At 36.2% G+C, this 23,463-nt stretch overlaps 1 protein-coding gene across 2 annotated transcripts; it reads right to left on the bottom strand.

The window, feature by feature from the left end:
• Nucleotides 1-206: 206 nt before the first annotated feature.
• On the bottom strand, nt 207-23,448 carry LOC110023381 (probable protein phosphatase 2C 11). 2 transcript variants are annotated; one of them, XR_002293889.1, is made up of 12 exons: nt 23,216-23,448; nt 22,056-22,174; nt 9,507-9,570; nt 3,590-3,698; nt 3,302-3,455; nt 2,307-2,432; nt 2,088-2,211; nt 1,934-2,010; nt 1,521-1,574; nt 1,111-1,232; nt 962-1,016; nt 522-538 (listed from the first exon to the last, which is right to left on the bottom strand). XR_002293889.1 is itself a non-coding variant. In XM_020722772.1 (11 exons), the coding sequence occupies exons 1-11, from the start codon at nt 23,418-23,420 to the stop codon at nt 350-352; spliced, it is 1,275 nt and encodes a 424-aa protein (XP_020578431.1). In that variant the 5' UTR covers nt 23,421-23,448; the 3' UTR covers nt 207-349. The 2 variants fall into 2 exon arrangements, 1 of the variants encoding a protein (XP_020578431.1); XM_020722772.1 differs by lacking the exon at nt 1,111-1,232 and having other exon boundaries at nt 207-538; nt 1,522-1,574.
• Between the last annotated feature and the right edge of the window lie 15 nt (nt 23,449-23,463).

The following is a 23,463-nucleotide window of genomic DNA, read 5'->3' on the forward strand; positions in this document are numbered from 1 at the left end:
ATCGCCTCTCTGGCTGTCTCGTCAGTTCCAATAAGGACTAGAGTGCCGAAGAGATTAACGTCCAATAGAAGGAGGATTGTCTAAGCTGATCAACAAGCCAATTTATTATTTATATAGCTCAAATTAAAATAAAATAATATAGAAATGTTGAATTATGACAACCATATATATATATATATATATAGCACTCTTAGAAACTATAAGAGAATACAAGGCAAAATGGTAGAATTAAGGTTATTTCACTCCAGGAATCTAATCTACAAGCTCTACTCTCTTAAAAACAAGATCATAGAATGGTAAAATTTTGTACTTTAATCAGGACAAACCTGCCCAACAGAGTCTGGATTGATTAACCATCTGAATTTGTCTCAATCTGCGCCCTAAGTTGAGATGATTGTTCAGCCTCGCGGGCATTTGAATTAATGGGTTTCTTAAATTGAACAAGAATCATGGTCATATTGTCGCAGCCCACTCCGACTGTTGATGGAGCCAAACACCGATCAAGTACTTTCTCGCACACGACTGAGAGGCTACTCTCCTGCAAGCGCAATTATCATGAACAACGCCGAGGCATTCTCGCTATAAGCTATAATAATATTTATTTCAAGGCTAAAAACAAATAAAAAAAATCATTACTACAAAAGGTGCTTTTATCTTATGATATCCTTTTTTGCAGGTATAAAAAAAAAAAGAAAATTTTACAAATAGAATACACAAGTCTTATGTATTTACATATCTAACATATAAAATTTGATAGTTTGATATATATAACATTTTAGTGGCATAATTAAAAACTAACGCATGAAAAAAGTGTACTTCACTTAAAAAAAAAAAGTTATAATAATATGTCTGCGTGATGTGAAATATTTGAGTGCCGTGTATGTAAATATTAAAGTTTAACTGTTAGATATGTAAAGGCATAAGAATTATGTGGTATGTATGTAAGCAAGTTTTCTCTTACAGTGGTTATATGTTGATGGATGAAATCCACCAGCTGCTGACTTGACATACAGTCCCTGTTGGAAAGAGGAAGAATGCAAATACTTAGAACCAATGTGAAAACTAAAGATATCATATTCAACCCTGCATGCGAATCCCTGGATCACTGACCTTTTGAACTAATCAGTAATTAGTTGTGCTCGTAAATATTTCCAAGATAAAAGCTGCCCTTTAGGTGCACAGTGACATTGGTAAGGATAAATAAAGTTGTCCTTCCGTGAAAACATTTGAGATTGCACAGATCATGATAATGTAAATATTACTGGTTGTCAAGTTTAGACTCATAAATTAAAAAAAATTAAGTATGTGTGATAATTAGCATAACTTTTAGCCTTTCATAAAATAATTGATTAAACTTAAGAATGACCAAATTGAAATAACATATATTTTAGGTTTCAATTTTTTTTTTCCTTGCGGAAAAGAAAAAAATGCCTCAGAACTGCACAAGAAGAGCCAAAACAGGGGTGTCTAAAAGAAACTAGTAATCAAATCCGAAGGGTAAACTTGCATGAGCAGCCTTACCAGACCCCATCGCAGGCTAAAACAATAAATTCGTCATCCTCGCAAAGGTCCACCTTGTGAGATACATAGTTATGTAGGTAAAACAAAGCTTCAACGTAAGAATCTAAAATAAAAAATAAAAAAACGCCTAATATTAAAAATTAGGGGCATTTACATACCCACCACCCAATTACCATGTATTTACATATCTAGCAACTAAACTTTACTTTTTTACCTTTATACAATTGAAATCTTTCAAATCACATCAAAAATACCACTTTTTAAAATTTTAAGAACTAAAATACATCTTCTCATTCACAGGAGAGGTGGTACATATGTAAAAATTGAATTTTAGGGGCTAGATATGTAAATAGTAATTTGGTGGTGTGTATGTAAATCTTCAAAAAAATTAATCAAGAGGAAAAGTACTCACAGCACAAACGTCAGGATTAGCTGTAACAATTTGCTTTTCAACAGGTAAAAACTTGTTTTGCTTGAACTCCATGTCACCTGAATGCCCCATAACGGAATTTCAGATGGAATAAAGATCACTTGGACTGAGAAAATCAATAAAATTTTAAAAATACCGATTGCTCTTGCAAGATTTAAAGTTCCATTGACTCGCCCTGCATGAATAAATCCTCCTGCTTTTAAAATTCTCTCTCTCTCAGCCTCTAGCTCTGGTTTGTGATCCCATGACAAATTATATGCCTAGAGAGAGAGAGAAAGAATTGCAAGCAGATCAGATCACCTCAAAAGGAAGCACGCATAAGAATTGAACGGATGTGGTTTCGAAAATAGCACACCTGACCCTTCCTTGAAATAACACAGCGAGAATCGCCGGCATTTGCAACAATAAGCTGCTTTTGTCTAATGATAGCGACACAAGCCGTGGTTCCTGATGTTGGCCCAGGAAAATCAGAGTGTGGACCCTGAAAAAACAATTTAGATTCATCTGAAAAAATAAGCTTGGAAGCACTGCTGAAAATGAAAAAAAAAGGCTTAATAGATGATCAAAAATCCAAGCATTAAAGAAAAATAGTACATTAATACAGACCAATAGCCACTCTCTCGTGCTATTATATGAGTGGTATTATACAGGCCGCTGTTACTATGCCTTTATTTGTGGTAGAGTCTGAGTGCAATCATTTGTGGTTTGTTTTATGGTTTTATCTTGCAGCTGCAGATTCTATTCACAAGGAAAAAAAACTAATGAAACTGTTTAATTTCCATTTTTATGAAATTTAAAATGTGGATTTAATAATTATTTGGAAAATTAGGTTGATCAATCATATCTACTAATCTAGAGGTAAGGAATCTATAAATAGGTGTTATAAGACATGTTAATTATTAACGATGGCTTCAAAAAAATTCTTTTATAGTTTTTATTATACAGAGTACAAGTTTGATGCGACTCTTCTAATATTTTTTTACTTAGTATCATCAATGATTAGATCACTTCATTAAATATAGAACTTGCACTGCTCTCACTAGATTGTTTCCTAGCAACCCTGTATCATACAAATTGCATTTGGAAACTTAAACTTAAGCTGCCAACAGCAACCAAAGAACAAAAAAATAAATGAAAGTCAACCACAGTACCATAGGTTAATCTCCCCAAAATTTCAAGAAGACAGGCACATAAACTGAAATAGATTCATCAAAATCATTAGCAAGTCAAAAAATTTATAATGCTGCTCTTGTCTGGCAAAGTATGACGAGTGTAATTTTATATTGTCATAGGTGAGGTCAAAGATGTTAAACGAATTACTGAAAGATGATTGCTCTACGAAGAAGTTACCTCTTCAAAAGCCCAGTCATCTTTATGGGGATTAGAATGACTGCCTTTGGGGGACCATATTAAACCTTCAATCATACCGGTAAACTTATGCACCTTATCCCCGACTACAGCTAATTCTCTCCATCCCCTCTGTCCACGCATCATCTCATCCATTCTATAGAATAAAAAAAATAATAAAATAAAAATGGCTCCTTTTCATTGCCACATAAATAGCCTTGTTATAAAGCTAGAAGCAAAAATATGCTCGTATAAATAGAGAGCATTAAGTTAACATAAACAACAGTATACCTTAAAAATGCTTTCCGAATAGAAGCCCCTAAATCTCCAGGAGAAGCAGAGTCATTCTTAAGCACTTGAGTGTGTAGATATTTAGCACAGAACTTTGCAACTGTCTTTCCTGATGTAGCAAGTGAACATCATTATCAAGGCCTTATTAGTAAGTAGATTATAAATGAGCTGCAATGGAAACAAATTACAGGAAGCAAATAACAAATGATGAAGATATTTTCCACAGACCGAGCTAATCAAAGATCCATAACTAAATTTTCAAACTACAGAAATTTGGGAACAAGGCTGCTTTGAGTCCCAGTTACACTTTATTGTACTAAAAAAGTATATAAGCAAGTGTGTGTCTCTATGCATGCGTTATAAAAAATATTCTTATCCCATCTTACTGTAACATTTGAATAATCCATACAATATCCTAAAAGCTTCAAACGTACATTTTATAGTTACAAGTCAAAGTTTTATAAGTGAAAAGGCAAAAAAACAGGATGAAGATGATTTACAGTTTCATGTGCAGAGCACGCACAAACAGAAAAAGCACCATTGACTCGCATGCTGCTTCCATCCAAAACTGTTTGATTGTTCACTTAGAAGACATTGGAGAATTAGTTCATCTCGTTACCAATGATCGAAATTCATGAATAATTCAGCTATTAGATTTTACGTGTAACAGGACAACTTGCAAAGAAACATAAAAGAACCATCAATTACTTCCACTTTCTACATCGTTTTGAGAACTAGCATAAATCTATGTATGTATTAAAATGCGATTGGAAAAAGAAAACAGGCCTGAACAAGGAAAAAAATTCCCAAATATTTATGGAAACCACAAAATAAAAAGGTGTTCCAAATACATGAAGATCCTATAAATGCAGATTTTATGAGGGATTGACATACGCAGACACCCAAAACAACTGAAAAAAGCCATTTTAGTGATTTGCGCCAACGATATACTGAATGCAATAAAGAAATTTAAGCATTCACTCAAACTCACACTCTAATAGCGACACCACCAAATGCTGCCATAGAAACCTCCTAACAATGTTTAAGGCTGGCCAGAATAAATGTGTTGCACCGTAAATTCTTATTTGCTTTTTTCTCCCCCTTTATCCATAAAAAAATACTCTAATATCCATTTACAGCCCAAACAAAAAAATAATTGCTCAAGAAAACTTACGAAGTACTCTTCATGATGTCTGTCCAGTTATCAATTATCATGACGAAAAATTTGATATGAGCACATGACTGAAAATACAAAAACATGCACTCGATACAAACATGGTTAACAATAAGAGGAATGAATTAGAAACTCTTAAATTCTGTGTGATTTTATTATAGATCTAATATGAAAAAAGAGAAAATCATGCAAAAACTAAGTGAAATTCAATACACAAAATACGAATCTTAAACATGCATTCACTATTTTTGATAAAACCGAAAAATGGAATAGAAATCAATTGAAATACAAAATCTAACGTCTTATACTAAAACTTAAACACTAGAAATTAAGGATAAAAAAAATTTGCAAACAAATTTTGATATCTATACATTAATGGAAACTAGATTGTATCAAATTTTACTAAACACAATATTCTCTCAAAACTAATAATAGAAGAACGAAGAAAGAAATAATTCATCTGAAAGCAAGCCTTACACCTATACAATGAAATAACCTCTCCTCAAACAATTTAATCATAGCACTTGATGAAGGAATTGAATCTCTAAATTAAAAATTAAAAAATTCACATTAAAAATATAAATTTTATTCAGCCAATAATTTAGTTCTTTGCATGCCTCACCATTAAAGCCAAATGAAAAGTTCCCTCAATCAATCGTAGAATGTCAAAATTCTCGAAGAACAAAGGACTCATCAGCCACTAGATTCAATAAATCAAAGGACTTAGTCGCACATAACAAGAGCTATTGAAACTGAAGTAGAAAGTTTCGATAGAAGAAGCAAGCCACATGTCACGGACAAATAGTCCCACATCAGCTAGGTGTAGGGCCGAAAAGCAGTATTTAAGTCTTGGGCTGCCCACCACCCACAAGGGCTCTTTTGGGAGGTGACAAGTGGTATCAGAGCAGATTACTGTCTGCCAGGTGTGTGGATTCTCCATGGTCCAGTAGGATCCTCGGTGGAGCCGATCCGTGACGAGGGCGTCACGTGATTGGGTGGAGGAGAATGTCACGGACAAATAGTCTCACATCAGCTAGGTGTAGGGCCGAAAAGCAGTATTTAAGTCCTGGGCTGCCCACCACCCACAAGGGCTCTTTTGGGAGGTGACACACAGGTAAAAACAAGAGAAACAAGATATGACCATCAAGCTACTGAATAGAATCTACCAAAGGGAGATCAAACCATAGATAAAAAACCACTAGAATTGGTTGATCAAAGAGCTCTCTATGAACATAGTCTGAAAAAACCCAAATAACAAAGAAAGGCAAATGAAAAGAAAGAGGAATAACAAAGTATTGCAGAAATAGAAAATCAGTATGCCATTTTCAAGGAATTTCTTAGCTTGAGAAGGTATATAGCCAAGTATAAATCAGATTTTTCTTGATAGGTAACATAATAAATACATAAATATAAACGCCTACCAAATTCAAAATAGTTAAATAGATTGAAAAATAAACTAAATTTTAAATAAAATTTTAAACTTTCATACTAATCATCTGAAGACATTCTTTTTTAACATATTATAGTCTGTAAATTTTGTGTCATTATACTAATCATATCAACTTGTAATAGTGAAGAATGGGAAATATGAATAATAACAACTAAAAGTTATCATCATTAACAAAACAATAACCAAAAGAGAAAGCATTAAAAAGGATATATAAACAAATAACGACATTTCTCTACATGCAAACGCATTTTATACACAATCATGAAACATGAGTACTAATTTTGCTACATCCAAGCACTCATTAAGGCATCTTGCAGGTAAAGTTATACTGCCTTGCAAACCTACTAGATGAGCGCCATTACTAAGGCATGCTAAGGTGTGAACGTTTTCTTAATACAATGAACTGTGAGGTGAGAGGCTTTTCTAGATTTGAGGAATGGGCATTAATGATTTAATACTCCAGATGCTTGAAACAAGCTGACTTATAATGATCCTAACTTCACATAAAATGGTGAGAAAAAGAATCAAAAGTTGAAGAAACAAGCAACTATTTGAGTACAAGAACTTCAAATTCTATAATAGTGAGTCATGAAAATAAAGTAGACGAGTTCAAGAATAGAGAAAGGATAGTGATACAAGTTTAGAGATAAAGAAGATAAAATGAATAATGCAAATATGGAAAATGAGAGCCACACAAACTGCTCATTTTCTATGGACTTTTCCATACATGTAGCATCATCAGGAAGGATCTTGTCACATGCAACACGAAGAAAAATCTTGTCAAGAAATCCCACAATTATAGAGTATATTATAAATATTGACATATGAAGGGGGACTCATCTTGATGAGTATTTCCCTCATAAGTACTAGTGTAAAGTACAAACCTGATAGTAAAATCTGAGCAGCCATCAAATAGCTGATCATTGCTACTTGAACACCAATTAGCCACTCAATATAATACTTGTAGCAAGCCAAATACTGCTCAAAGATGACTTGCCCCATCTTACTAGACTTATCAAATGCACTTAGACTAGGAAAATCAAATATGGATTAAATGGGGGTAGTCTCCCAACCCCATGCAATTCCCACTCCGCCTAGATCACCCAATGTGAGAAGGATCCCAACCAAATTAAATAAAAAAAGGATGAGAAAGCAAAAGAAAGAAAAAGAGCAAGGGAAATGATTAGTTAGAAAGAGTTCCACCCTTTGGTCATTCAAACATCGAGTTGACAGTCAAAATATTGCAACCTTTGCTCCTTCTTGTCTTTGAAGTAGTTGTTCATTGGACAACAGAAGAGTGAGATTGGTGTTTGAAGGGGTGAGGGAGCGGCGCTTTTTCTTCCTCCATGAGCTTAATTAAACTAGTGATGATATAGGACATATAGCGCCTCAATGTAAAGTGCATCATTAGTAGTGTGAGGAGCATGTCATCATTGTTAAAGCATGCCTAAGATATAAAGCCTAAAAGAGAAAAAAGATAAGAGATTGAAGAGCATGTATACAACCCTTTATCCCACCTAAAAGAGATCTTCTAAGAATTACCAGCCTCTCATGCCAAAAGCAACATAGCTTAGCTCTTACATGGACCAAGAGTAAGGCATCCTTAGCAAAGGAAGCCATCCCAAAATAATTTATAAGAAAAAGATACAGCCCCTGGCAAACTATGTTGAAGGTTGGTAGCGTATCTAAATCCTAGGCATGCAAGCAAAACTGAAGCTATGAAATTCCGATCTTAGTAAAAATGCACATTCTCAACTCTCTCTCTCTCTCAAACTTCTTGTCATTTCATCCCTCTTGAGTTATTCAAGTTTTTAAATATTCTTCTATAAATCTATTTATTTGTCGCTCTTAACTAAATTTGGAATGAACAAAAATAATCATTAGTAAATTTGAAATTATCCCTTGGCTATATATGATACACACTAAAGTAATTAAATCACATTTGTTTAAGATTTTCAGACTTAGAATGCAATGAACCATGAAATTCATTAATATGTCCAATATAATTTAATGTAATGGCTCTCCTTTTATGCTGGTCAAAATGATTCATCCTTACTAAAATAAAGCGAAATTTAAATACATACCACACAATTCTTATGTAGTTACATATCTAACCATATTTACATATTCAAAACACTTTGGTGTGCTAAACCTTTGCATGAATATGTGTATTTCAAGTTTAAAAAGTAGGTGATGATGGTAGTTATTATGTAATAATTAAGATTTGACTGCTATGCATATAAATATGAAAGTTTGGGTGCCAGACATGTAATCAAATAGAGACCCATTCACACGGTCCCCACATACAACCTCAAGGCAACAACCAGGGAATGGCGCTTACCCCCTGGGTTCCATCAGCACCTCACGCGCTCTCCTTTCCCGCCATTTCCAGAATAGCTCCAAGCAGAACCATCTCCATGCGCCTCTATAAAGAGGGAACGCTAAGCCAGAAAGAGGTGAGATAGAGAGAATGAGGGAGATGAAAAAGTAAGAGAATGAGATGAGATGTAGATACTTATCTGTTATTACAACACAGCTTCCCATGCCTAGCTTTGTTTATCAGTAATTACATAAGAATTGTGTGGTATGTATATGTAAACGCCCCTAAAATAAATTTATAAATAACATATTATTTTTTTAGTGCCGAGTAAACTTAGGCAAGCACCTATGGTGGTGCCAAGAATCCCAAATGTTGGGCAATCATATCTTCTTGAGTGCACATGAAACTTTAAAGCCACTACAATCACCCATACATATGATGAAGCTCTTCAGCATGTATCATGCCTAATGCACTTGTCGGTACCAACTAGACCAGTTGGTAAGGACCTTGGAAGTTGTCAAGCTTTGGTTTTGAACCTTGCCTGCACAGCAAGAGCTTGTTAGGATGGCAGCAACGTCATTTATGTGCATGATCAAAATATCTATGTCAAGTATTGTCGCAAAGAAAATTAAAAAAAAAAGGCTCGCCACAATAAATGCATCTTGAACCTAATTAACCATAGAAAGAGCTATTTTGATCACATTTACTTAACATTTTGCGGTAAACTAAACCCTAAACAAAATGAGAAGCATGTGTAAGAAATTGTTCTCTCAACCCATGCTTAGCAAAGTACAGGGTGGTACCTAGGGGTATCAAGAAAATATGCAAGTATTTCAGGTAAAGAAAACTAAGGCTAAACAAAAAGTTAAAACAGGCAGAAAAGCAAAGGTCTTGGTAAGATCTAAAGAAAAAAATTGACTAGGTTATATGGTAACATAAAGCAAATGCAATACATGAGTGGTAAAGAACATACCTCCATGGCCATCATAGACGCCAAAAAATGATGTGGAGGAATCCAGATCAGGAATGACAGCATGCTGAAGAGTAAAGAATGAGATTATGTAAGTCACAAAAACCATAAAATTCTTAAGTTACAATACCATGCATACAAATAGGAAGAATAGGACCACTGAAAGTCGTGAACAATAAGTTATAAGATCAACAAGGCATACACTTTTTCCGAGGTAGATGATTGATTTTTTTTTAATGAAAATCCAAGGGCATGTTGATGACATTTCAATAAATCTAATATCTATGTAAGTGAATATTTGCAATTCTAATAAATTTTGGGATTGTCCTTGTGTAATTTTTCTGATGTTGGTCAATGGTTAGCTAACATGGTATTGTCAAACAGCACTTTATGAAAGTGTGATGTGGCACGATTGTTTGGGCTTATTGACTAGCCAACATAAGCAACAATATGTCGTTAGCCAATGATGTGGCATGACACATAAGCGTTAGGTGGCAAAGGTGAGACCCACTAACCAATGTGACATTGACATATGACATACATATTGATGAAAAATAGCAATTGTGTAGCTGTCGGTCAACTTTTTGAAAATCGAAAATAATTTTGAAATTTAATTTCATATAATAGGTATATAATTTGGGTTTTAAAAGTAGTATGCTTTAATTTTGGAAAAATGTGACCAAATGGATCTTATTCGCCTAATAGTTTGCATAATCGTGTCCAATACCGTAAATATTACACATTCCCGAAAGATAAGTGTATACCTTGGCGATGGACTCGATCCTGTAAACTACAATATTTGTGACATCCATTCGACCTGCGAACATTTTATGTGTGACCGACAAATTCTCATATTTAATACAAAGATTTAAATAGAGTTTATTTTACCTGGGTTCTAAGTTCCCTATAGAGACAAGTCTCTATAATTAATTACATCTCAAATGACGGGAATCACTTGAGAAAATTCTCGATAATGATCAGTGGTTATAGTCTTTAAGAATTCAAGGTTTAGGTTTTCACGGTAGGACGTGAAAAAAATAAATGGGAGTGGCTTAAGTAGGAACAGTTTTTTCAAGAGTCCAAAGGAAGTAAAGGGTAGGGGACGTCACAGATCCTGAGGGGAATCCTCAGTGACTTCCCAAACTATCCTACTGTATGACTATGTTTTGGAGATGATGTTATTTTAGTGTTTAATCTTGTCAATTTTATTTGTTTGGGACTTACACTTGCACAATAACTGGTTATGTAAATAGCCCGCAGAGATAAGAGGTTTTAAGTCGTTCTGGACAACAACCTCGAAACCTAAGGCGAGTTAGGACTTATACTGCTCAGTATGACTGTGCATGAGTCTAACAGAGAGTGAGGATTTACATCGCGTTGGGCGAACTACCTCGAAATTCTAGGTCGTTTAGACTATGAAAGTTTAGCTGGTGTAGATTTGTTTTGCTGTTGTAGAATGACGACCACCTCCACTTGTAGACCGCTCCAAGCTCCTTGTCGCGCTGCCCACAAAGTTGCTCCAAGCTTCTCGTCGAAGCGGGTTTAAGTTTTCTAAATTCAAGTCATGATGTCAAATCAAATGTTTCATAAGGTTGTGATCATTTAAATATTATGAGGGATGTTAAAGTTGAGTAGAGCGACACCGGTTAGGATCACACGGTTCCCTCAATCTGGTATCATTATTTTCTTTTGAATTTATTTAGTTTAAATGAGTTGTGAAACTCATTTAAACCGGGGAGATCTCGTTAGCAACCGTGGGTTACCTTCTCCGAGGGACTCCCGTAAATTCAAAAGTACGTGTTATGTTTTTGTTGTTTTTGTTTTTGTTTTGAAAATATTGTTTTAATATTTGAAAATTGTTTTATTTTGAAAATAAAATTGTAATCAGTACTTACATAATGTGTTAGAGCAAGAGTAAATCGCAATGATAAAACAACAACAAATAAAATGTACATGTGTATGTGGCGTATCTGCTAATGTTATTCATGTTGCATGTTTAGCTCACAAAGCATAATATAATTTGCAGGGAATTAAAATAAATTGCAGAGAAAAACAGAAAACAGTAAGCAGTAGAACAAGTCGTAACAACAGTTAAGAACCCCAAACAGGTGATCATAAGGTTTCCTACAACTCCTGACTGCAACTAGCGAGCTAGTACGATGATCTTACGACATCCTACGACTCTGAGCAACAATTAGCAAGTGTATACGGCAATCCTACGACTTTGAATAGCAGCTAGGAACTTCGAATAGCACCTATATGGCTTCCTACGAACCCAAACAGCAACTGACAGCACTCAAGTGGCTTCTTACGAACCCAAACAGTGGTGGGCAGCACCTATGTGGCTTCCTATCAACCTAAACCAAAATGGACAGCACACAAACATCAATTTTAAGTCATGAGCAGCCACCTACAGCAGTCCTAAGCTTCCTACAGCCTTCAAACAGCTTTCTGCAACAGCCTACAGCTATCGGCACCTCCAAACAACAAGCCTACAACAATGGACAGCACACAAACATCAATTTTAGCCATGAGCAGCCACCTACAGCAGTCTTAAGCTTCCTACAGCCTTCAAACAACCTCCTGCAGCAGCCTGCAGCTATCGACACCTCCAAACAACAGGCTTACAGAAATGGACAGCACCCAAGCATCAATTTTAAGCCATGAGCAGCCACCTACAGCAGTCCTAAGCTTCCTACAGCCTTCAAACAACTTCCCACAGCGATTCTACACCTTGAACGGCTCTTGCAAGTTCCAAACACCCTTTCAAGCTTAAAAACAACAGCTATGAAGAGAAAACAGTGCTCACGAAGCTTCCTATCACTCCAAACAGCAACTATGAAGTGCAAACGGTGCTCACGAAGCCTCCTATCACTCCAAACAGCAGCTATGAAGTGCAAACGATGCTCACGAAGCTCCCACGAACCCAAGCACTATTACTTCCAATTGTAGGAAAGGCCAAGACTCCCCAATTCGCATGGCTCCAAAACAGTGAACATAGTGTTCAAAAAGGTGAAAGTGTAGAGCAACTGCAGCCCCTAAATAGCTTCAAAAACAATGATTTATCATGTTAAAAAAAAACAGTGAAATGTGTCTTTTCATGTACAGTTAATGCGCCATGTATAATATAAATGAAATTTAGGTATTAGATAGGTGAATGTGTAAAAATTGTGTGGCATGTAGGTAAATTTTCTAAAAAGAATCTACTCGCATTTCATTTATATTAAGCATAATTTTCAAGGGAAGCATGCCACCTAAACCAATATTTATGGGTAGGCTAACAGAAGTAACCCAATGCTACAGAAGAATTGTCAATTGATTTTATTTAGGCACAAAATTATCAAAACATCATACCTGCACAAAGAAACTCATACATGCATGTAAGCAACACAAGTCTCCAAAAGGATAGTATCAAGCTATGAGGTTTTTCAAATCACATGAATGCATGAGCCTTTTAAACTTCGCAATTATCGAATAGAAGAAAACCATTGGCACTTGCATCAAGTACAATAAACAAAATAAAATTCGCAAATCAATCCCAGTAAAGGGAAGAGGAGGGGAAAATCTCACTTTCAAATACTTGGATGAAGAGGGGAAGTTTCGAAGCAGAGAGACTGAAGCGAGCAGGACTCTTCAGCACAGCGAGAAGAAGGCGTCGAGCGGGACTGTTCGGTCGAGCGAGGAAGCGAGTCGAGGAACAGGGGGAAGAAGGCGAGCGTTTCTGTTCGCAAACGAGGAGCGGGAGAGCGGGAGTCGAGCGGGGGACTTCGTTCGATGTAGAGGAAGGAGAGACGAGCGGGAGAGCCAAATTGCAGGAGCGAGAGGTTGGTATCGAAGTCGAATCGAGCAGACCAAGGAGGAAGAAGGCGAGCGTGAGATGAAGGCAAGCATATGGGGTTTGGTCTTTGGTCGAGTGAGATGAGGAAGTCGGGTTTCTGTCGAGCGGGATCGAGCAGAGGAAGCGAGCGGGATCGCGCTGAAAGCAGGTGAGGCGAGCGGGAGAGCCGAATGAAATCCAACCGGGAGAAAGGAGACGAGCCTTCCTTTTAGAATAGGAGCAGGGTGAACTAATCAGGAGCCGTTACGCGAAGCAATTGGCGGGGGATTGATTGCTTTCCTTTCATGCAGACAGCTTAATTGGAACAAAAATAACACCTGGATATCTTTAATTATGACAAATTTAAATAATTTGTTTGAATTTTGAAATTTGAATTTCAAATTCAGGTGAGTTGGTGTCTAGCCCATGTTCAGCCCGAGTTTAGCCTGAATCGAACACGAATCAAACCCGAGTCAAACTTGGGTTGAGCCCGGGTCCGCGCACCGATAATTAAAAAATGTGCATCGATATTTGTGCTAATCGCTCACGCGCGAAACCATAACAATATGTCCCGGCTAAATTAGACGTCCCGGACGCATCCGTGTGGTCTGTTTCGTCAATTGGAGTCGTCTGGACGAGTTCACTGACGGGCAAGTCAATTCAGGTCAAAGTCGTAGGTGGTGCGATGCGTGCACAAAATGCGGCGTTATCGAGCGTTCGGGTCGCAAGAGATTCCCTAGGGGTTGCTTCTATTAATGTAAGAACTTGACTCGAGTTTCATGCGTCGATCCTAATCAACTCAACTAAATGCCGAGGATTCGGGACCCCCCATGCGAGACTCTAAGGAGTGAAGAGGTGGCTCGAATTTTCTAAATGGTGTGGGTCCGGTACTAGTCCTCTAAGAGGGTCAAATAAAAAAAACTTAAGGCTAGATCCTAGGCTCTGATGAGAGAAGTAAATACCTCACCTAAAATGAGATCAACAGTAGCATCCAAGTAAACCCCTCATTAAGTAGACATGCTGAAATGGCCTAATGATACATACTACATTATGAGTTGGCTCCATAGTTTATAAGTACTATCATAGAAAGCTTTTGGATACAATATGAAACCCAACCATACCAAATGTCACCATGAAGCATGCAATGCTTGACAGATTAGTTGTAATGTCTCACTTAATGCAATGTTAAATGGTTAAATGTGCTATGAACAAATTATATTAAATAGACCATTTGGCAGTCTTCTTCCTTATATTGGAGCACAAATTATAATTGCCTTGTCGATGACTTGAATTATGGTCATTTGACTTATTATACTTATAAGCCTTGACTTAAATATACAACAGTTCATATTTTCACTTCCTAAGAGTTTGAGTCATGTTGCCCTAACCATAATACACGGCCTATAACAAGGCCATGATATATGATTAAAATGGTTAATTTATTTTGATCAATATTTTTAGGTGCTTTTTCCTTTTTCTTTAAATTATATAAAAGTTGGTTTTACCCCTAATTAACCCTTGAAGATCTCATTCATCTACAATCAAACTCGTGTAATAGCAAGAAGGTTATATTGTCTTGCTTAAAGTTGAAGAATATGAGATTTTCTGCATTCAGACATTAGGGTTAAGTGCATGCATTTAGCAAGAGTCCTCCATAAATGATAGCTACATTAGTATGCTGAGTACTTAAGAAAATATTAACAAAGTTCTTGCTTTACCTATTAAAGGGTAAGCCAAAAATAAGGAGTATGACCTAAATAAAGATTATAAAAGACAACCCTTTGGACCTGAAACAATAATGCCATGGTTGTAAGGTTGTATAAGTAGGTTGGTAGCAAAATGGATAAGTGAGGCTTAGGTTTAACAAGCGGATTAAAAAATAGGAATTAAGGTTTAAGAAAGAGATTGGGTGTATAAATACGCATCAGTCTTAGTTCTACCATTCATTCCAATAAAAGGAAAGTCGTGCTTCGTTATCCCCTAAATCAAGAGATGTTCCAAGAATTGGAGGTTAGTTGATGCTACTACAGGAGCTCGGGTATGCCCGTGTCCCTTCTCAGGACTCTCAAATAAGCTAGGGAAAAAAGATAGATAAGAGAGCTTATGAAAAATACCAAGTACGAGTTTAGCTACTTCTAATAAAAAAATACCACTTATAAGCTATTCAAACAAATCCTAAGAAAGTGAATACAAAGATATAGCAAATCTCCATCCTATCTCTAGAAGCTAACTATTTCTTGAGAGATACCTTACTTGACTTAGGCGATAACTATCACACACTAAAAGGACTCCAGATCTCACCCAAATCAGCTCTTACATGTTGCTTCTTTGGTCAACAGCCTCCTAATAGCCAAGTGCATCAAAGATGCTCCCATTCCTATGAAATATTAAGTCATCTAACTCACCCAACCAACTATAAAAAAATAAAAAAGAAAAATTCAAAAGGGAAGAAAACATATAATAGTCACTTTATCAAACCAAGAAAGATTTGCATAATTGATGGCACCTACTTAAGCTCTATGATAATGAAAAGGTCTCTAAGACCCACTACTCAACCGTGTCAACATTAATTAGTGCATTTCTTAAGACTCCATGAGATTTTATCCAAGGAGGGATTGCAACAGCTGAGAGGATTGTCGGCTATTTTTTTTCTTGAAAATAAGATTTTAAAATTTAAATTTAGTATAATATATAATATAATTTTAATTTTGTGAAAATGGTATTCTTTATTTTTTAAAAATGATGAGACCGGATAGACCTCATATATCTAATAGTTTAAATAGTTTAGCACGATACCATAAATGATATATCATCTCGAAGGGTGATCGTATCATTTATTAGTAGACTTAACTATCTAAACTTAAAAGTTTATGACTCTATTTTGGTCTGCGAATTTATAGCCGACAAGTTCCCCTATCTAATGCACAGATTAGACATGGTTTAGATTAATCTGGGTTCTTAATTCCCTACAGAGACAAACACCTATAGTTAATTACATCCTAAATGACGGGAGTCATTTGAGAAGACTCTCGATAATGATTAGAGGTTTCATCTTCAAGAATTCAACGTTTATGTTTCCGCAATTGCTTATAGGAAAATTCAAATGGATTCCAGAATCCAAAGGAGTAAAAAGTAGATGTCGAAGATGCCGAATAAGATTCAGTAACATCTCAAACTAACCTATGATTTGACTTTACATCTTTAAAAGAGAAATTACGTGATATTTTAGTCTTGCAAATTATTTAGATATTCGGGACTTATGTTTGCATGTCATATGCAAATAGCCCGAGAAAATGTGAGGATTTATGTCGCACCGAACGACGACCTCGAAATCCTAAAAAATTTAGGACTTATATCGTACGATAAAAATCACAGAAAGTCCTAAAAGATAGTGTATGAGGATTTACTTCATACTAGATGAACAACCTCAACGTAACGACCTCAGCGTCCAATAGGTATGTTATTTAAATCTATAGAAGCTCGGTTGAAGCTCATCCTTCCGTCTTCCGTTGTTGTCTTGACCGTGGTCTGAAGATGAATCGTCATTTGCTCGTGTTGTCGTCTCGATCGCTGCCCGGGGATAAATCATCATTTGTTGACATCATTTGATTTCTTTGTCATCTCGTTCTGAAAAAGGAATAAAGAAAAGAGAAAATCATGCCTCGAACGGCCTATCCTAGGGGATTGCATGAACGTGCTAGGGAAACAATATTTAGAAGTATGAATACAGACAAATATCTATAGTACGATGCAGTACCGGAAAGGAACAACTGTGTAGTAAACTACTGTAACAGGAAAAGACTGAAGGAAAATTATGAAAGTAAAGCAATATAAAGAAAAAAAAAATTGTGCAAATAAAAAAAAAATGCAATAAAGGAACAAAACTGAAACAACTAAATGTACCTGATTAATTATGGTGATGCTACAAAACATATTCCAATTGCATGATATAAAGAGGTTAGACAAACATTTACAAATTATAAAAGAAAGGTTAAATGATAAGCATATGAGAATTTAAAGTGGGATATCAGCTTTTAATTTGGGGTTAGGCTCAGACTAGATCTCTTTTTCTCTTTTATCTCGATCCCACAGGCAACTGATATATTGAAGTCAACTTATCAATATCAAGTAGAGGTCACCAACGAATCACCCATATAATCAGGCAACCTTAGACCCTATCATTCAATGAATGTGCGAATCTAAATAGTATCCAGACTTATCTTATTAAAGGTACAAAGTACTTGTGTGAGATAGTATATGAACTTATCGGGGCGTAGTGCACCTATGTGTGATGCTAGGATAAGTGATGTATAGTATTTGAACTTATCGGGATGTGGTGTGCTTATACGTGATATTAGGATAAATGATGCATAGTATCTAGACTTTCAAAGAAATATAATATCTATTCTTGTGATATCTATTATGTGGAGTGTCAAGTGTATAGTGTCTGATGTGTTACAAACATAGTATATGTCGTGTAGAGTATAATGTATAGTGTTTATTGTGTATCGTGTTTTTTTTATTTTGTAGTGTATGAAATATGTTATATGATATATGGAGTGCATATATGAATGTTATTAAGTGTATACATATTAATCCAGTGTATAGTGTCTATGGTGTAGGATTTATCGTTTTGTGGGTGTAACATTTGTGTAAAACTTGCAATATCTGCACTTTTACAAGTGTAGTATCTGTGCAAAACTTGTAATATCTGCTCTTTTACAAGTGTAGTATCTGTGCAAAACTTGTAATATCTATTCTTTCCTAATTACCAATTCTCAAGCCTTTTGAAAAAGGGTTAGAGCTGTCAACGACTTAGGGGTAAAAGGGCATCGCACTAATTGAATATTGATTTTTATTTTCAGCTATAAGAAGAGCTGATCAATGGTTCTCTTGCATCATTGTCTGTTACCCTGCACCTCGAACTTATATCCCACTTTAATAATCCATATGCTCTCTCTCTCTTTTTTTTTAATGAGAATTTATTATCCAAATGAAATCAAAACGTATAAAGTCCCAACATAAACTTTCACAATCTCCAAGTTCAAATGAAATGAATATAAAGCTCGCTATAACACCCTTCTGGTAGCTAAAAGAACTAACTGCAACTATCCCAACAAGATATTAAAGGGACGTTACACTATAGTCAATTTGACTCAAAGAGTCAAACATTTCAATTTTCTTAGAATATCAAACAAATGTACATACCATCCAAATATTTCTCGCAATAGGGAAACCGTCAAGCCAAAATAAAAAGACCCAAATATATATTCTCGAGTAAGGCAGTAAAGAAGGGAACCACCATTTGTATATCTCAAACAAAGGAGCAGCTATGGGGCTAACCCGAGTCCAGTTACAATATAAAGAAACTACAAAAGAAGGCTCACGGCCGGGGACAGCAGAGGGAGCAGACAAAGTCCAAATTCAGTAAAGAAGCAAGACAGAGGGTCATAACAAGTAAACCTAAACCCAATTTAATCAGAAAATAAAAAGAGCAGTATTTTTTATCACAATTGAATCCAAAAGATTCAAAACTGGACCTCAAGAAATGGAGAGAACAAAGCAATACTTTCAACAACAATTCATCCCTAAAGGAACCAAACCCGAGACCCAACAGGGAGCAACTAAAATCTTTTCCATATAAATTTGATTGCAAAGAGTTAAAACTGAGCTCAGCAAGGAGCAAGAACCAAACTGAATCCCAACAGGGAGCAGGAACCAAAACCGAACCCCAGCAGGGAGCAGGAACTAAAATCGAGCTCCAATCACAAGGCAAAACTGCAGCCTATCATAAGGCAAAGCCGATTTTAGTATAGGGGTTAAGCTAAACCACCAAAGGACCAAAACCGAGCTCAATAGAGAGACCACATTAAACCACCAAAGGTCAAAACCGAGCCTCAATTACAATGCAAGACTACAACCCCAAATTGGATATTAAAACCAAAAAAAAAAAATGATCTCAACATATATATTCGAAATAAGAGCAACAAGAGGATCAAAACTGCAGTCCCAAATCTGGTATTAAAACCCAAAAGAAATAATCTCCAATATGCATTCAAATAAGGCAACGAGAGGAGCAAAACTGTAGCCCCAAATCTGGTACTGACACAAAAATATCCTCAACATATATATAGTCGAATAGAAGTAGCAAAGAAGACAAGAAACCAATCTCCGACCAAAGCAAGCCAAACCGAGCCCCAGCAAAGGGGCTAGCAATAGAATAATGTTCTGAATACAACCCAACTAAGAAAAAGGAACTGAACCAAGACAAATCCCATATAGAACTGAACTTAATCTCATACAAAACCAAACCAAATCTCAGACCAAAACTGAACCCAGCACAAGGGCCAAATTGAATCACCCGGAGAAATAAAATCGAGCTTCAATCACAAGGCAAAACCATCAAGAATTCCTGATGCAATATAAGCCAAACCGAGCCACCAAATGGATATCCATATGCAAAATCTAATGCCCAACCAAGGAGCTTAACACAAAATTTCCCGTGAATCAAATAAATCTAAGAATCTCCATGTTAAAGCAATGCAGCGAGAAATAATGCAGCAAGAAAATAGTAGTTAAAGGTACTCAAATATTTATTGAGATATTCAATTTATCTTTCTAGCAATCTTCTAACAATCTACTGCATTACCTCCAATATGAATAAGTAAAGGTGGTTATAATATAGATATTCATGAGGAAACTTTATTTCTTCATCAAACACACAATCAAGCTAAAATATCATTTACATTTGATCTACCAATCTCATAATCCAAAATAAATTATCGCATGGACAACTAATCCAGAAATTAAACAGCATTCTAGAAATAAATAAAGTCTAACCTTAACTCCTTGCTAATGCCAGAACGAGAAGAGTAAGAAAATCCTGAAACAGAAACTTCCAACAAAGAAAGCGCTCTCAACTATGCCTCCTTGAAATCTCCAGAAAAAAAAAATCAGCCCCCAAAACACTTCCCCCAAAGGGGTATTTATAGTCATCAAGATGACAGGGGCTCACCGACGGTGACAAAAAAGGTAGGTGATGAGAAACGCCCTTAAAGGGTAAGAGATTCATCAAGATTTAAAATAGGGGGTTACCAGATCCATTCGAGCGGGAAAAGCCGTTAGAAACTTGTTACCGGCGAAGCAACCGGTGAGGCAACCGGCGACGATGGTCGGGAAGGAGGAAGATGACCGGAAGACGGGCAAAAAAACCCCTCGAGAATCGGTCAAAAAAAGAAGGGAAGAAGGGATTCGGCTAGGGCGTGATTCGGTCCCAGGAGGAGAGGGGAAGCTTCGAGAGAAATGAAAATAAAAAAATGGGGTTTTAAAACCCCTTTTTACTGAAAAAAATTTATTATTTTTTTTTTTAATTAAAAGAAAATATTGAATTTTGTGCGACTCACTTGTGTGCAGCGCTCCAACAAAATGAGTGTCCTTCCTAGCTAAAATTGACGTTCCAGACGCGACAGCGCAGTCCATTTCGTCATCCGGAATCATCCGGACAAATTTGTCGACGATCGCGCCAAATTAACTTCAATTCGTGTGTGGCGCGTCAAATGAAATTATTTTAATCTGATTGGAACCGTTTAACGAGCATATCATTGACCGGTCTTCACTTAATCAATAACCAAAGTCAAATAAACTGCTCGCGGCAGAAAGTCAAACGTCACACGCCGTGGGGTTCACTTATGGCTTTTAAATCCCTATGGGAACTCAGCAAGAGTTTCAACATGTTCGGTTATAATCGACTCAACTGGACGTCGAGGATTGGAAACCGTCAATATGAAACTGCAAGGAGCGAAGAAATGGACTGAATTTTTAAGTCGTATAGATTCCAGTCTAGTTCCTAGGAGAGTCAAAATAGAAATCCTAAGGCTAGATCCTAGAGTATCTAAGGAAGAGAAAAGAAGACCTCAAAATGAGGTCAACAATGATCTTCAAAGAGATTAAGGAAGTAGTCCCTCAACTTGATTGTCACTTACAACTGAGGGAAAATGAAGGGCCTCCTCTTCCCTATGTAATAGAGGGAAGGAGCTATAGATAAAGGAAGAAATTTGGATTTTTTTCCCTTTTTTTTTTTTTTTTTTTTTTGAATGACACAATGGATTGTATTATGTCCTTTGACTGAATGACTTAACAAGATACTTTTGGCTACAAACCATTAATTGTTTACTATACCGAGACCCTTGATTGAATCCATAATTATGACCAAACCTATCTTTGACAATGTATGAATTGGTTACTTGCAATTCATTGTACAAACTGTATTATAAGGTTTTGAGTAGTGTATCTATGGTTAAGTCATTTTTGGTAGCTCGAGCAGCTATGAGCATGTGAAAATTTGGTTAGCAACAAGAAAATTTTAAGTAGCTCAAACTGGTGATAATTATTAAGGAATGATTTCCAGTTGATATTGCATATCAGCATAAACTATAAAATAACCAAATTTGAGCATTATTGACCAAGAGGTGGCATAGAATTGTTAGCATGGATTTCGCATGTTAATTATAAGTATAGATATTCAAGAGACAAGCTGGGTTCTTTTTTAGGATGCAATCATCACCATAAACTCAAGAGTTATTTATCCTAGACACAACCACTAAACCAATGCAGATAAGAATGCCTGGTGTAATTAATGTTTTGATCATTATTAGAAACCACTGGAAATGTTTTACAGCATAAAAATTGCTGCAATGGCGCCATGCTTTTAAGTTAAAGCTGGCAATAGCACTTACTGCATCTTCCATTGTTGCTCGCCATCCTTGCATAGAAGACAAGCCATATCTAATTCTCTCATTCTCTCCATCTTCAGAAAATTTATCAGTTTTAGGAGTGCTGAGATATATGCCCATTCCTGCGTAGGGTGAAAAACATTATACTGCAACATAAGAAAAAATTTATAAAAAAATGACAAAACAAAGAAATGAAGTATGAAGCACAATGGTCCCCAAGTTTATTTCACTAATTGTGAAGAATTATCCTGATCCTCGTAAACCTTGGGATGGAATCAACTATTTGCAGCTGCAAAGATCAACTTTGCACTAAAAATTCTAACTGCAATGAAATGATTAAAAAAAATTATTTTATCCAATCCAAGTGCTAAGGCTGTGCTTTTGAAAAAGAAAAGGACATCTATTTTCAAGAGGAAGGGTGGTTACAAATATATAACTTTCTGACAGGAGCAGCCCCAGAATTGAACAGTTAATAGTGCTACCAGTAAATGAACTAAACCACCAACTGATTTATCCTGTTCTTCTGCAGCATATGCATATGGTGATAAAAAAAGGACAAATCAGCACACATTTACTCCAAAAATATTAATTGTTTGTTTACTCTAGCAAATACAAGTACTCTGGCCATGCACGTATTTAAAAAAAATGATATTAGAAACAGAGGTACTGAAGCCCAGACTACAATTAATGAAAATCCCCCTCCTGTAGAAACAAAATCATAAATCTCACCACCAAAACTCATAAAAATCCCCATATTTTTTCAGCCTGTTTAGTTTCCTCTATTCACGCACAGCTTATGCAATGCAACAACATCACGTACATGCACACCATAATCAACAGGGATCCATCAAAAGCCCAAAAGCTGCACAAATAATTCAGCATCCACCTCCATATACGCTCGAGACCATCGTGCCAACGCAATTAAACTATCAGTACAACCCCCAGAGAGAAATTTCTTTTCGATATTAAAAATTTTGAAACTATGCAACACATGTATGAGAGAAAAATGAGCATAAACCCTAATAAGGGTGCTTAAAGCAAATTCATCCAAGGCAGTCAAACAAACTGGATTAAGAATACCCTTACCCTGACTATCTTATACTGCTCGACCAAAATCAATGCGCGTAAACAGCAATTAGGATCAGACTAAAGGCAATACACACCTTTAAGAAAATACACGCCTGGAAGATGGAGCTCCACCGCTAAAAGTCGATCCGACGTGAATTCAGAGAGAAGAGAACAGAGAGAGTTTAATTCTTCCCCAAAGTCAGTCGGGCAGACCAACGACCAACGCGGGTGGAAAGAGAGAGAGAGGGCGGTTAGGAAGAATCGGGACAAGTCGGCGAATTTGCCACAATGGTCCACCATTCCGACCTGCACTTCATCACTATTGTTATTTTAGGATAATTGT

This window comes from Phalaenopsis equestris, unplaced genomic scaffold (genome assembly GCF_001263595.1).
Source record: "Phalaenopsis equestris unplaced genomic scaffold, ASM126359v1 Scaffold000224, whole genome shotgun sequence".
NCBI classification, from domain to species: domain Eukaryota; kingdom Viridiplantae; phylum Streptophyta; class Magnoliopsida; order Asparagales; family Orchidaceae; genus Phalaenopsis; species Phalaenopsis equestris.

Coding starts and splice junctions, on each gene's coding strand:
- LOC110023381 (XM_020722772.1), bottom strand. CDS start 23,420: ATGGTGGACCATTGTGGCAAATTCGCCGACTTGTCCCGATTCTTCCTA. Junction 2,433..3,301: donor ATGACTGGGCTTTTGAAGAG/GTAACTTCTTCG, acceptor TTGTTTTTTCAG/GGTCCACACTCTGATTTTCC. Junction 2,011..2,087: donor AAATCTTGCAAGAGCAATCG/GTATTTTTAAAA, acceptor TGGGGCATTCAG/GTGACATGGAGTTCAAGCAA.